This window comes from Daucus carota, chromosome 1 (assembly GCF_001625215.2).
Source record: "Daucus carota subsp. sativus chromosome 1, DH1 v3.0, whole genome shotgun sequence".
In the NCBI taxonomy this organism is placed as follows: Eukaryota; Viridiplantae; Streptophyta; class Magnoliopsida; order Apiales; family Apiaceae; genus Daucus; species Daucus carota.
Window position 1 is genome coordinate 48,871,916 of NC_030381.2, and position 14,811 is coordinate 48,886,726.

At 32.4% G+C, this 14,811-nt stretch overlaps 1 protein-coding gene across 3 annotated transcripts; it reads right to left on the reverse strand.

Annotated features, from left to right (window-relative positions):
• Positions 1-1,699: 1,699 nt before the first annotated feature.
• On the reverse strand, positions 1,700-9,368 carry LOC108196735 (F-box protein At5g07610). 3 transcript variants are annotated; one of them, XM_017364158.2, is made up of 5 exons: positions 9,064-9,368; positions 7,667-8,951; positions 5,505-6,980; positions 3,589-3,727; positions 1,700-2,098 (listed from the first exon to the last, which is right to left on the reverse strand). In XM_017364158.2, exon 2 carries the CDS (start codon positions 8,939-8,941, stop codon positions 7,793-7,795), a length of 1,149 nt encoding a protein of 382 aa, XP_017219647.1. In that variant the 5' UTR covers positions 8,942-8,951; positions 9,064-9,368; the 3' UTR covers positions 1,700-2,098; positions 3,589-3,727; positions 5,505-6,980; positions 7,667-7,792. The 3 variants fall into 3 exon arrangements, with proteins under 3 accessions (XP_017219647.1, XP_063941919.1, XP_063941918.1); XM_064085849.1 differs by having other exon boundaries at positions 5,505-5,632; positions 5,727-8,951; XM_064085848.1 differs by having other exon boundaries at positions 5,505-8,951.
• Between the last annotated feature and the right edge of the window lie 5,443 nt (positions 9,369-14,811).

Here is a 14,811-nt window from a genome sequence, read left to right on the forward strand (position 1 = left end):
AAGTTATCGTTGTTGTTAGTGTGTGAGAAAGATTTTGAATGCTAGGGACTCAGCCAGAAATTATATTCGGTATCAGATAGGGAGGGAGTCAAAAAAATTTTCTCTGGCACGACCCCTGGATTAACAATGTTCTATTATTGCAGCAATATCAGGCAAGCATAGTCTTAAATGCTCGTTCAAATCTTTTTGCAAAAATCAACTTTTGTCTGCATACTGGCATTTGCCTACTGACAAGTTCAAACCGTTGTGATTTTTTAGAGTTAAAGCAGAATATGCATAATACTCAAGTTCATGAGGTAGATGCAATCACCTGGGATGGGCCCCATGTGTCTAACGTTTTGCTGGGTCAAATTTGGAACTGCACTCGTACTTCTGGGAATTTTCCAGCATTGTTTCATATGGACTGGCATTCCTTATAATGTGGTTGGCTCTAAAGGAAAGACTACTCACCAAAGGAAGAATGAACAGGTTTGGTATTAATGTTTATCCGACTTATGTGATTTGTGGTACTGAGATTGAAACAGTTTATCATTCATTTGCGGGATGCAGTTATGTCTCGAATGTGGTATTTCAGAGTCCCTTTTCTTATTTTCAAGATTGACGAGAATGCACTCAAGGCGGAGTGCTTCGAAACAGCTCAGTGGGACGGAAAGTTAAATTGGCTACTCTCGTTCTTAACATTACCATCTATCAGGTGTGGAGAGAGCGGAACCACCGCATGCATTATCAAATGGGGCGTACTGATGTAATCAGTGGCGGTGCCACATTAGGGCACCCGGGGGCTCGTGCCCCTCCAACTTTCAAAAAAACAACTATATTTTAGTGGGTCCCACGTGTATTATTAACAGGTGCCCCCAGCTGAACTATGTGATTAGGGTTATGGTGTCCCGTTATACATTTGATCCTGGCTCCGCCAATGGATGTAATCAAAATGTGGCCAGAGTAAGACCCTAGTTTAGTATTATAACTGGTATAGATTAATGTTAGGTTTAGCTGTTGATTACCTGTATATAGAGGAGTTGTATTAGTAATATTTACTTCCTTTTGACTAGGGCATGCCCCTTTTATTCTGTATGAAATCCTTTTCTTGTTAATATAATCCTTTATAGCAAAAAAAAAAAAAAAAAAGGCCTACTGCCTATGAGGTGCTGCTATTGTTCGACAATGTAATTTGGAATCATTATTATGTTATTGATACTGTGCATCAGCCTTAGAGACTGAGGGGGATCTGTGTATTACTTGACTTCAATACGGTGTTATGATTCCGGTGGTTCAGGTTGAATAACTTGATCCACCAGAATCTGCACCAGTTGGTGTAAAATCGAGGTTTTCTGGCTTTGAAGGCAACCCTGAATCCTGATGATGTTCTTAACCCTATCGAATGAATATTGGTAGTTCGTATCAATATTACCAACTCATCATATATACATTAAAACTCCATCTGCAATTTTAAGTTAAAGGAAGGTAGAGAACAGGGGATGAAAATTAATATCTTTCTAACCAAGTTCATAAGAGCATGGTGAGATATGAGGATAAAATTTTTGATGAAACGGAAAGTTAGTGAGACGCTCATAAAATTTTAAAGGTTTAATACTTACACCACTTCCTAAAATTCCAGGAAATATGCCTGTGCTCCACACCAGTAGAATATATGTCGAAATATCTAATCTAATTTATCTATGAAAACAACTCAATATCCTACAAACAAATCAACTTCATATTCATATTCCAAGTACGCTTCAATTACACTTGTAAAAGTAGTTCATATTCCAATTGGTACAATCTCCAATTTCTAGGTATTTCAGTACGAACAGATTGTCTCGGATAACAAGAAATAGGGGGGAAAAACCATTGGAGATGATAATGAAGCATTCAAAAAAGCTTTCAGGCTACAGTATCGTAGGCAATATAGACAAAAACAACTGTTTATTCCATAGCATCATTCTTCTAGGACTGATCTCGACATCTACACCAGCACCTCTTCATATTCATCGAGCCTTCCTCAACTACAAAGTCATCCTAAATAACGTTCATGGTGTTAACATCGCATAGTAGTCTGAGATGGAAGAGGTACAACGAAAAGAGTCCGGTTGATAGTCTGAGACAGAAGACAGAACATTCAGCGTGTTAACTTCGCATAGTGAGCTAAAAAGTCATACCATCGTGCTACAACAAAGAGTCCTGTTGATCCAAAAAAAAAAGATTCGATGTTTATTTGGCATAAGAGGTTAGGAAACATCTGTCAAAAAAAAAAAAAAAAAAAGAGGTTAGAAAACAGGACCAAGCTTGTATAAATAATCAGATTTAGTTGTAGTTGTCCAGCCTTTGTTGATATCTTAACATTGTAGTTGTAAAATGACTTGACCTACATTTTCATGATACATGCGAGGAAGAAGCTCAACTTCTCCTCAGTGCCCTTTATGGTATTTATTCTGGAGTCAAATGCATTCCCTATATCCTTGATTGGCAACTTAATTATGCTTCTCAGGACTCAAAGCAGCAGTGAAGCAAATGTAGAATCCTTCACATCTATGTTACACGGAGACGTGTATGGGAACATATACGGATACGGTGACGGGAAATGGCGTAGGGCACGGGTACGGCAATAAATATATTAATATAAAAATTATTTATATGTAATATAGTCCAAAATGGCAGTCTTTCTGGGATCCAATTTTCTATCAATCTGCTGCGATGAGTCTATTTGACTAAAATTATTTGAGATTTATTTTGCTTGCAAAATAATTATTTGAAATTTAAGATTATCTGTTCTTTTTTACTTTTACAGTTTTACGGGCCTGCAAACCTTTTCTTCATAGTTTGTTTGAGCATGGAAATCAGAATTAGAGTCCTGCTAGCCAAACAGCAAGGAAAAGTTCAGTTTTTTGTGTTAAAAATCAACGGGATCAACATTATGCAGGATGTTTTATAATATTTTATCTTGATAATAATTTATTTTGGAATCATACATGCAGTGACTGATTCTCAAATCCTTATACAGAATTTATATATAGAGGTCCAAGCAAGAGGAATAGAAGTGATTAAATAACTATGCACCAGCACTAAGAAGCACAATGGTCCTTGTATAAAAACTATAATATCGAGATCGTAGTCAAGCACACATTTTAAATATATTTACCAGTGTAATAAACTGAATGAAGAAAGTTGGTACCCTGGTCCTTTGAAGTGGAAGAAATGAAAGGTCGCATATTTTCTAAATCCGTCGATGACCTTTTAGATTTTCTATTCATATTAGAGAATGCAATCACAAATCCAACAACTACAACAGCATAAAAAACATTCATGTTAAAGAAATCAAAGTTACCTTCTGTTAATCTGCTTCAGTAATCAGAAAGATAATCCCTACTGAACTAAACTACTAATAAATATACAGTACTAATAATATCCATGAACAGTTAAGATATAATATCTCTACTGTATAGCTACATTTTTTCTGATATGTTAGAAATTCATGTAAAATGGTTCTCATTATATTAAAATATAATATTGGATTAAACAAGAACGGACGCCATGCTAGGATGTGGTTAAAAATCTTTTATTTTTGAGTAATAGAGTTGCATCACTCACAGTTTATGAGGAGGAAGATTAGCAATCCCATCAACAGTGTACAGATAAGTTGCTCCATGGACAACATTTTGAGCAAGTATCGTGCAATATGCATTGTCATTTACTTAATTCTGATGTTTAAAGTGGACACAGCAGAAACCTGTAAAAAATAATGAACTTTGATATGCCAACATCAACATACGAAAAAACATTTTTGACGTACAACATGGGTTCTAACACCCTCTTTAAAGAATAATGTCATATTCAGCACAGTCAAAAGTCTTTTAGTTATGTAAAATAGCAGTGTCTAAAAAACTATAACTTTTTTAATTAGAAAAACAGAGCCCGTTACCAACTTAGTTGGTATTTTATTAGAAAGTATAATTTAATTAGTATATTAAGATTTTAGCCTCAAAACACAACACAAAATTCTGTATCAAAGATTGTGAGTGATGCCCCAGAGGCTCATTGAGTTTGGTTGGTAGGTTCACCTTTTATAAAATAAAGAGGAGAGTAGAGACTTAACCTATGATATGCTCAATATCAGGTAACGGTTTTAAGCTAATCTATTACTTGATTATAATAGGTAATTTTTGCACTACTGATCCTTTCTTGGGTTGGGGTACCTTAGGCATGTACTGGTCATCCAAATAATGTTTGTTTAAATTATTTCCTTGTGCCAATATGACAATGAAAGGGAAGTCCAGAGTGATAGTTAAAGTTTCAGCAAGTTATAATTCGCGCAAGGAAGATTGCATCAACAAATTTCCTAGACATATGACGAAGTTGTGTGCATCACATTTCCTGTATGAAATCTTGATTCTAAAATGAAAAGAAAAAACGTAAGTTGCTACAAATGCCATCACAACTAAACACCACCAATTCCAGGGTCTGCTATACATATAATATAAATTTGACAAAAGTAATTCTAGGCCTTTTGAGTGAATAAAAAAATAAAATAATAATTAGTGATTGTGGCAATAAGCCATCCGGATCTACCCCTTTTAACCTCTTTAGCATTTGTGAACACCATAACCAAATCTACACAACATATATTCAATCAAGGGTCCTGTTCCCTGACAACTGATTGTCAGGGAACGTTAACCAACACACTGCTTCCCAGCCGTTGGATCGATGATCCAACGGCTGGGATAAAAGAAAAAATTCTAATCGATCCGCGCATATTTTCAGCGGAAGGCAACGGATCCGCGGTTATTTTACGCGGACTGACCTATACATACACTTCGACCTCCCTTCACCCTCTGTTCTTGCCCATCACTGCTGAGCCGCTGAGCCGGCGACGGAGATAGAAACGAAGCCGGAGTGGGTTAATCCGTGTGTGTATATATTGATGTGATTATGGTTGACTGCTTGAAAACGGAGGTTGTTAATGGCGGTGGTTTGCGTTGATTTCGCGGCGGCGATATATTGCCGGAGCTGTGGGTAACTTAATGGGGCTGAAAGAAGGATGAAGTGGGTTCAAAGCTTGTAGTCACGATTGATTGGGGGTTGAACAGCGGCGCAATCGGTGGTGGCGAGTTGGTGTCGCAGGACAGCTTGCAGCGAGAGATGTGTTTGGATCTTGGAGCTATGATGTATCCGCGTAAAAATAACGCGGAGCCCCAGCTATCCGCGTATAATATGCGCGGAACGTTAAAAAATTTTCTTTTTGTCTCAGCCGTTGGATCGACGATCCAACGGCTGAGAAACAGATTGTTACATAACTGTTCCCTGACAATCAATTGTCAGGGAACAGGACCCTTCAATTATAGGTGAGTCATTAACACAATATTGATCAAGATATGCTAACAAATACTTTAAGAACCCAAAAGAATAGTAAATACATCAAGAGGGTTTTAAAATATATATTTAGAAACATGTATAAATAATCGAAGAACACAAAAACAAAATGAAATGACAGGTAAACTGCGAAATACCTTAATTTGGTTCTGATTGTAGCCAATCTGGTGTACTGATTGCATATTGCAATTTTCATCTCAAGTCAATGAAAAACATGCTAATAAAGGAAGCACGATCAGCAGCAGTCAAGTTTAATGCTAATTTCCTGTAATACAGAGGGTGAGTGCTGGAAATCTTTTACCTAAAGTGCTCTAAATTCTTCTACATAGATAATACAGTCGCATTTCAGTTAAAATTACCTTGTCCAATAAAAAACTCTAAATCTGAACATATAGTATGAGAGTACGATGTCACACCTCTAAAGGCAAGGCACAATTCCTATCAATACAATCATACCATCAAGTATATTGTCCAAACCGAATTCCTGTTTGAGAGTGTAAAGTTGCTGGGAAATATACAACACAAAAATCAATAATGAAACTGTAACATAAGCATAGATATGATTCGGGTTTTAAGAGAAACTAAATAATAATACATGATTAATATGATTAAAAGCACTTAGACTTACCTGGCATATGCATAATGTGAATCACTATCAACAAGAAAAAGTGAGTTGTGAATAGCAAAAACCAATTTGTTTAATATTCAACAAATTGTTGACCATGAATATCTTACATATATAAAAGTGCATTGGGAAGTAGAAAGGTAAAAATCATCATATATCATGAGATAACATCAATTTATTAACCTGTTCATCTACCAAAGTTCATCTATACAATTGCAATAAGATACAGTTTCCCAAACTTGAATCTTCCATTCAATACCTGTTATTATACAACAATTTTTTCTAGGACATTACAACAAAGTACAAACCGTTAGTGTCCCAAAAACAATATCAAACGTATAAGAATCCATATATCATTAGATAATATCAATTTATTAAGCTGTTCATCTACCAAAGTTCATTTATACAATTGCAATAAGATACAATTTCCCAAACTTGAATCTTCCATTGAATACCTGCTATTATACGACAATTTTTTCTTAGGACATTACAACAAACAGTTAGTGTCCAAAAAAAATATCAAACAAATAAGAATCCGTATATAAAGAAGTCTAATAAAATTAGAATTGTAAATAAAACAATATATTAATAAATAAAGAACAATCATTGAGGAAGTAAATATTCAAAATAACTCAAATAATGTAGTACCTTATAAGTTACAACTATCAACATCTTTTCAAGATTCAGATGAAGCATTAACCCACAAAAAAAGATCAAATCAAAGAGACAATATATTTTTAGAACAACTGATTAAACTTTTTTGAAATGAAGTAAATTGGAAGGAATCTTCAGGAAGAAATCAAGTTTTTGATTTTTTAGAATAAACGAAATCAGGTTTTGAATTAGCGCTAGGCTAATTATGTACCGGAAGAGAAGGAATTAGCAAACCCGTGTAGAAGTTACCATCCTGAAGAGAGAGTTGGGCAAGTGAAGCTCTATCAGCACTGCTTCTATAACTTGGGTTAAAACCGTTTGGTAACTGGGTTACCTAGTTGGAGTTAGTTAGCAAAATAAACATTAAATTACATAAATGTATAGGGAAAAGCCAAGGGTGAACCAATTTTTAGTTGCAAACAATTATACTAAGGTGTAAATGAGGCTTATTAGAACAGATAGTACTCGAAAATAAAGTCAAACATATATGTTCATCAGAGAGGTAACTAACAATCGAACTTAATTTATTAACTTTCAAACAAGGACAACACCTTATTTTCTAGAACTGCATAATCAGAAGACTGCAAAAAACATCTTGAAAGTAATAGATACACGAAGAACATATATTACGATTAAAATATTCTGCAGAACCCTATGTCAATAGAATTTTGATTGGAATGCTAGACGCTGTACCGCTATTTCATTAATTTTTTCATAGCCTTAATGATGCACAAAACCTGTCCCTTCTGTACCATTTTAAATCTGACGATGTACTGCCTTGATTATCTCAAAACCACGGGTAGGAAGGAAGTTGAAGTCAATATTCGTGTAAAGTTTCTTGAATTTAATACAATTGATATAAAACATGAAGAACAACAGGTTTAATTATAAAAAGATCAGCATCCATAACGTCATATTACCAGAAATAATGTTCATTGCTACTACCTACTAAAACCATATAACCAAGCAATATAGTCTGCAAAAACTAACAGCTTATTGTAACAAACTGAAATAACTTACAAATATTGAAGTTCACTGAATCATATAACTGAAGCTTCAGCTAGGTGAAGCAATCACATATTCACATTATTACATTGCTGACTCCATATAGTCTGCCTAAAATTTCACCACATAGGAAAGCAGAAGTTACACATATGAGAGAGATTCAAAGTACTGATAAGCTTTATAATCTCCGCGAGGTCTCGTCAGAGGATCAGATGCAGGAATATCCCATATCGGTTTGAAACTTTTATCCACAAGATTATAACGTATAACCTTACCAGGTATCTTAAATACCAAAAAAGAATCCTCCCTGCAGATTTCTCTTCTAACAAGTGAGAGAATTTTAAATAAATGACGACTACGGGTCATCTCTGGAAAGACTTGACAGACCAAAGAAAGATCAATCTTGTACTTAACAATCCAGCCCGAGTAATCATTCTTCATCTCAAACACTTGGACGGTATAATCATGAGAATGAACCTCAATAACATGCAAATGGTTTTCAGAAACTCCAACATCGAAAATCTGACCAACGGGAGGTCTTGGCATTGTGTGTAGCCTTTCTTCATCCAAATTAAAATAGGAACAACCATATTCCAATTTACCTATCCAGTGGATGCACCCATTAAAATAGACACCATTTCTCCAAGCAAGTTTATCAGCCCTGGATGTAAAATTAAAAGCGTGGCCAGAGGCCTTCCAAGACCCCGTTTCAGAGGAGTAAATCTGAAACCGTCCCTGATCAGTAGACAATTCAGGTGGTGAAGCGCAGACAAAAACTTTGAAATGAGGTGACTTTGATGGATCAAAAGCAAAAATACTTGTATAATAAGCAGGCCAATGTTTAGGAAGAGTAACTAAGTAATTGGTAGTCGGATTGTAAACGTATAGTGTAAATTCCGAAATTGAGGTACAAAATGGGCAAGAAGAACATAACAATAGCCCGCCACAAGACTGCACAATACGTATTCTTGAAATATTCCCCGGATCATTTGCAAAAGTGAGGTTTCTAAAGGGGGAACTAGCAATGCAGGTGGTATCGTCTAACGGAACAAAATTGATCTCACAAGGTACACCATAAAAGGAAGGGGGGAGCTGAAGGAACAATGCAGAGGCCCGGAGAGGAATAGCATTACGGAGGATCGAAAATAGACGAGCACTGATAAGAGAAAGCCAATGTTTTGACACACATTTCAACTGCAAAAGTGATCTTGCTGGGACTCTTAACAGAATCAGAGTTAAAAGATCATCATTTGAAATCACCTTTTCTACAGATTCACACAGGGGTTTCATTTCAAAAGGCCTACAACAACAAAAACCAATTAAAAATTCAAACTTGAACACAAAACAAACAAAACTTTAAATTCACCACATCAAATCTTGAACCCTTTATTAAAATTAAGATGTATACTTACCCAATTTCGATCTTCAATCCCCACAAAACTCTCGTCTTGAGTAGATGTATGTATAGATACAAGAATTGATGATGAGACACAGATTTGTGGAGGGTAAATATCAAAAGGCTTGCTTTACAATTTCAGACCTTAACGTTTACTTGATGGTAAATTGAAGGTAGGGTTTTTTCAAATATTTAAGGGGTCCTTTGCGGGGTAAATTTGTAATTTAAGGAGTTTATTATATTGTTGGCCTTGAATTCGAGCTATCTATATAGATAGACGGGAAGAGGGCCAGAGAGTTCTATCTCTCTACTACGTGTTTATTTAAAGATTAAGGCCGACTAGATGAGCTTGAAGAGATATATACAGTTCTGTTTTACCATGACATCAGACCACCCAACCATTAGATATAGAGAGCTGGATGTGGCTACCGTGTGCTCAAGGATGAGCCTGAAATCACACAATTTGTGAAACTTTGAATCACATGTTTGGGGAAATTTAGATTTTAAAATTTTTAAATGGCATTAAGTATTGAAGATAATAATTGAGTAAGATGATTGTTATGAGCTAACCTGACATAAGTTTACAGGTAGAAGCAATTGTTGTTACTATTACATTATTTTCAGTTGAGTCTGTGAGCTGTCAGTACAGGACAAAAGATTGTATGTTATTTCAAACGCAGTTATTGAAAAATTATTTATATTTTCGAACACACAATTTGAACACGTAAAGATAAAGATGAAAATACACCGTTTGAACACGTAAGGAAGAAAAATATTGTTTATGTTTCTTCCTTTCGTTTATATTGTTCTTTGTTTGACTATAAATATATTAACTAATAGTAATTTACAATATTTTTTCATTCTTATAATTTTTCTATTTGCAGTAGAGTAATATTTTAATTATACAAGAGTAATGTTGCATATAAATTTCTCACATAAATCAATATATCTTAAATTATTAATTATTTAGTTATTTAATATATTTTATATGTCATTGAACATTTCAATTTTTTAACATATATTTTTCTTAATATTTTACTATAGCATAAAACTATTGTCATGTCTGTATGATATTTTATATTTTATGATTTTTCTTATTTTATAATTAAGGAGATTTTCAAGAAAAAGACAAAACGCCTTGCAAAGATCCGTAACTATTGAAAGTGTTAAGATTTTTTCTTATATCAGTTTAGGTTTTTTTTAATAAATTCACTTAAAACTATATTTTTTGAAAAATAGAAGTATATATATATATATATATATATATATATATATATATATATTTATATAAGGCGTTTCAAAAAATATATATATATTTATTTATATATTTATATAAGGTTGAATTTTATATAGAATTTTTTTCATTTGAGATTTTGGAGATTATAAATTTATAAGCAATATCACAAAATATATTATTATTGTGCAAAATATGTGTTAGGTACATATATCATTTTCAAGGTCTTTTAATAAAATGACTCCATATAACTTTTTCCTATTAATTAATATATAATAAATTATACACACAAAAAAGTGCTATATGAAATCTTAAAAATGCAAATAAATGAATTTATAAAATACACTTAACATTAAATACTCCTTGCGCCTTCCTTACGTATCTCGATGACCATTCATCAATATTATCAATTTGATGAATTAATTTCAATATAAAAGTATACTTTTATACTACCATCGTTTCAATATATATGTCCATTTTGAATTTTGACTAGTCAAATTGACTATATTTTAACTGAAATTTATATATATTATATAATTGAAAAAAAATTAAAAAAAATATCAAAAAGAAAATCCAATCTATTTGAATATGTGACTTTTGGTTTTCAAAAACAACAAATAAATATTTTTAATAGTTGGCCAACAATTAGTCAATTTGACTGCTCCAACAATAAAAGGGACATGTAAAGTACTCCCCTTATTTTTTTATATAACACTTTTGACTTAGGCACATATCTTTAAGGTCGTTTGGTTCAGCGTTTTCAGGTATCAGGTATGGGTTTGGTTCATTCCAAACCGATACTTGATGTTTGGTTGGAAAATTTATTCGTCCAAACCCATACCTCAAACCCCCAAGGTATGAGTTTTTGATACCTTAGGGGGAGGTGGGTATGGAACATGGGTATGAGGAATCAAAATTATTTTTATTTTATATACAATTACATCAAATGCTTGACACAAAATTAAATCAACAACTCAAAATTGAATAAAATAAAATTATAAAATTATTTTTCATCAATAAAAAAATAATAATTTAAAAATATTTAAATTCAATATATTATTCATTCCATCACTCAACCAAACACATGATATCAAGAATGATACATCATCCAACCCCATACCATTCCATGAACCAAACGACCCCCGGGTAATAAAAATTATTATTTTTAATTAATTTTTTTTGTGAATTAAAATTTTGATTACATATTTTTATTTTGAAAAAAAAATTCGAAAATAATAATTTTAACTACCCGGTCAAAAGCACATAAAAGTGTGTGCCAAAAAGTCAAACGTCATATATTAAAACATAGGGAGTATCAAGCAAGTTTTTAGTCATTAGATTTTATATGAAAATATTTTATTTTTAATAATTATTAATTAATATATTTAGTGAAGTTTGTAAAGTATTAGCAAAGCCCAAAATTTGAGTATTTATTTTTCTCGAATAATCATCTCCAGCCAAGCAACATCTATATGTAGAAATCACTCCCCAGCTGTCTTGGTTGAATAAGCATTGCCCAGCATCATTCATCAGCACAATTCAGCACAGTTTTTGTTGAATAATTATTCAGCACAGTTTTTGTTGAATAATTATTAACAGTTAAGCATCATCTATCTTTTAGCAATACACAGTCACCTAATTTGAATACGTACAAATAAGAAGCATCATCTATCTTTTAGCAATACACAGTCACCTAATTTGAATACGTACAAGGTTTTTGACAATAACCTAGGCATAGAACAGATTGATCTCGTCTGCTTTTGATAGATGTGAATTAATGATCAACAAGGTTTTTGACAATAACCTAGGCATAGAACTCTTTCTCTAGGTGTTGTAGTTAATGCAGCAGGCTCGTCAGCATGGTGATATGCTCAGACACTTTCATGCCTAGGATTAGTTTGCTTTTTATGAATGCTCAGTGCCTTCCTGCAATGTGTGGAAGAAAAAGAAAATGCAAGAGCAATAAGAACAAATAAAGGTAAAAAGAGCGCTCTTGAACTAGCCATATTAGCAACATAAGTTGATTATAGATTGATATAGTGTGTTTTTAAACATGAAATTGGCAATGAATTTGAGCTATCTATATAGACTATATATACACAGATAGAGAGAAAGAAGCCAAAGGAAATCCAAACCATGCTAGAAAGAAAATCTAATTTACATACTATAAAGTCTGATTTTAATTTTGAAATATCGTATATGATACATCAACATATTATTATTTTGATGTTTAGTTAATTGAAAAATAAAAACATTAAAAACAATCTAAGGTCAGTCATTGCTAAAAAAAATAGGAGAATATGGGTATATATATTCATATCACTCAACCGGTATTGTTGACTATTATTTGCTGCTCATGATAAGATATGTTTATTTGAATTTTCAATATGTCATGACACGTGATATTAATCTTAAAAGTAACAAATGAGTGATATTATTGTCATGAAATAATGGTCTATAAATTTAAATATATTTTCTTTAAAGTTAAACTTTTAGTCAAAGACAAGATATTGAATATTGAATATTTATGAATTATATTAGTTAAATTAATGAATTATTGGTTAGGAAAAAATAATAAAATATCATCAAAATAATATATTTTTTTTATATTTTTTCCCTTACGTTTCCTTGTTCTTTGTTAAAATTTTCTAATTTTCCCTTTAGTTGATTGTATCAATATTAAATATAGTAATATAGTAACAGGAAACTCCAATGGCAAACTACTGCATGTGGCTAAAACCTGTATGAATATATCAAACTTTTTTGCTCCATATGATACCAAAACTGGTAATTTATTTATTTATTCATTAGCGTGCCCATATCATACTACCATAACTATCATGCAAGATTCTGAAGAACCTCTAGTGTTATTCCTTCCTATTACAACTCACACTTCGTGGAACAAGCATGTTGATGACTATCATGAAAGACTAGTTGCCATGACCAGCACCAGGGCTTGGAACCGATTGATCATGTCTCTTACCGATGGATTTTAATTGCTGATCAACTAGGTTTTGGTTCATAATGAAGGCGTGACCTCTTTTGCTAGGTGTTGGAGTTGCAGCAGGCTTCCCAGGAAGGGGATGTACGTAGACACCTTCATGAATGCTCAGTACCTTCCTGCAACGTGCGGAAGAAAAAGAAAACCCAAGAATAAGAAGTAAAGCCAAAAGAGCTCTTGAGCTAGCCATATTAGCAATATATGGTAGATTCAAGTGTGTTCTCTGATTGAAGGTGGCCTTGCATTTGAGCTATATATATATATAAATAAAGAGGTGAAGAAAGTCTATATAAGTATTCTTGTAGCCGCCTCGTGATTATCATCTCAATCTTCTTGGAGTTGAGATATTTCTTGGAGTTGAGATATGAGCCGTAACGTATATGTGTAGGAGAGTGAGCCACGATGGTAGCTACAGTTGCTAGTATACATGTGTGTATGAGAGAGCGCCACGTGTATAGCTACATTACTATAAATATTTATAATTTATTTACTTTTCTTATAAATTATAATTATAATTATTTATTAGTAAATTGTAAAAATAAAATTATACAACTTTTTATTTTGAAAATCATTGAAAATTATGCAATATTTTAACATGATTCGGTGATAGAATAATAAATATTTTTAATTAAACAGTTTCAAAAATGAGTATGTTCTTCGAATTGTAAATGTTAAATTATATATTTTATATAGATACATATATATACACTATTTTATATTAGAATCATATATATTTTATATTAACAAAATCAATGATTTAGAATTGTGTAATATAGAATTGCAAATGGTCAAGCATATATATAGTAGGACTAGTACGTTGTAAATATTATGAAGAAAAAAAAAGCTCTAAAGAAAAAAAAGTAATTTTATGATATATGTTATAAACTTCTTTTCCTACCCTAATAAACACAAAATTTTATCTTGAAAATTAACTACTTCATCCATGAACTATATATGTGACTATATGAAGTCTGTTAAGTTCTTCAAACACAACTATATTTTATAGGAGATTGTGAAGATCATGTCGGTTATGCGTTGAAAATATTATAAAATATATTATATTACAATATATATGTTTGTAAGACCATTATTTCATTAAATAAAATTTATGCAAGTTTTGTGAGCAAAATTTTGCAAAACATTATAAAATGTATTATTCAGCAAAATATTTTGTGCAAATTACAAAACATGTTCTGAACATGCATGATTATACATGATTTTTAACTTTTGTGTGTGTATCACATCAAAGTTTTTTGGACAAAATATAATGCATTTGATTAAAAAAACCGAACAAAACTCGAAACTCATAATACAACATGGTCGATAAGAAAATAAAAGAACTAAATAAATAAATAACAAGCTATGTTACCGTCCTTTGAATTCATTAGTATCACAATTGACCTTCTCCCAATTAATTTGGGGCAAATGTCCTCCTAATATGAGCAATCTTCCATTATAAATAGTGATTTTTTTTGCGATTTTCACCCCTACCCTACCTTGATTATTCGGGCTTTGAGTATCACCAAAAC

Bases quoted from the DNA above. Each gene is read 5' to 3' on its own strand.
- LOC108196735 (XM_017364158.2), bottom strand. From the start codon at position 8,941: ATGAAACCCCTGTGTGAATCTGTAGAAAAGGTGATTTCAAATGATGAT.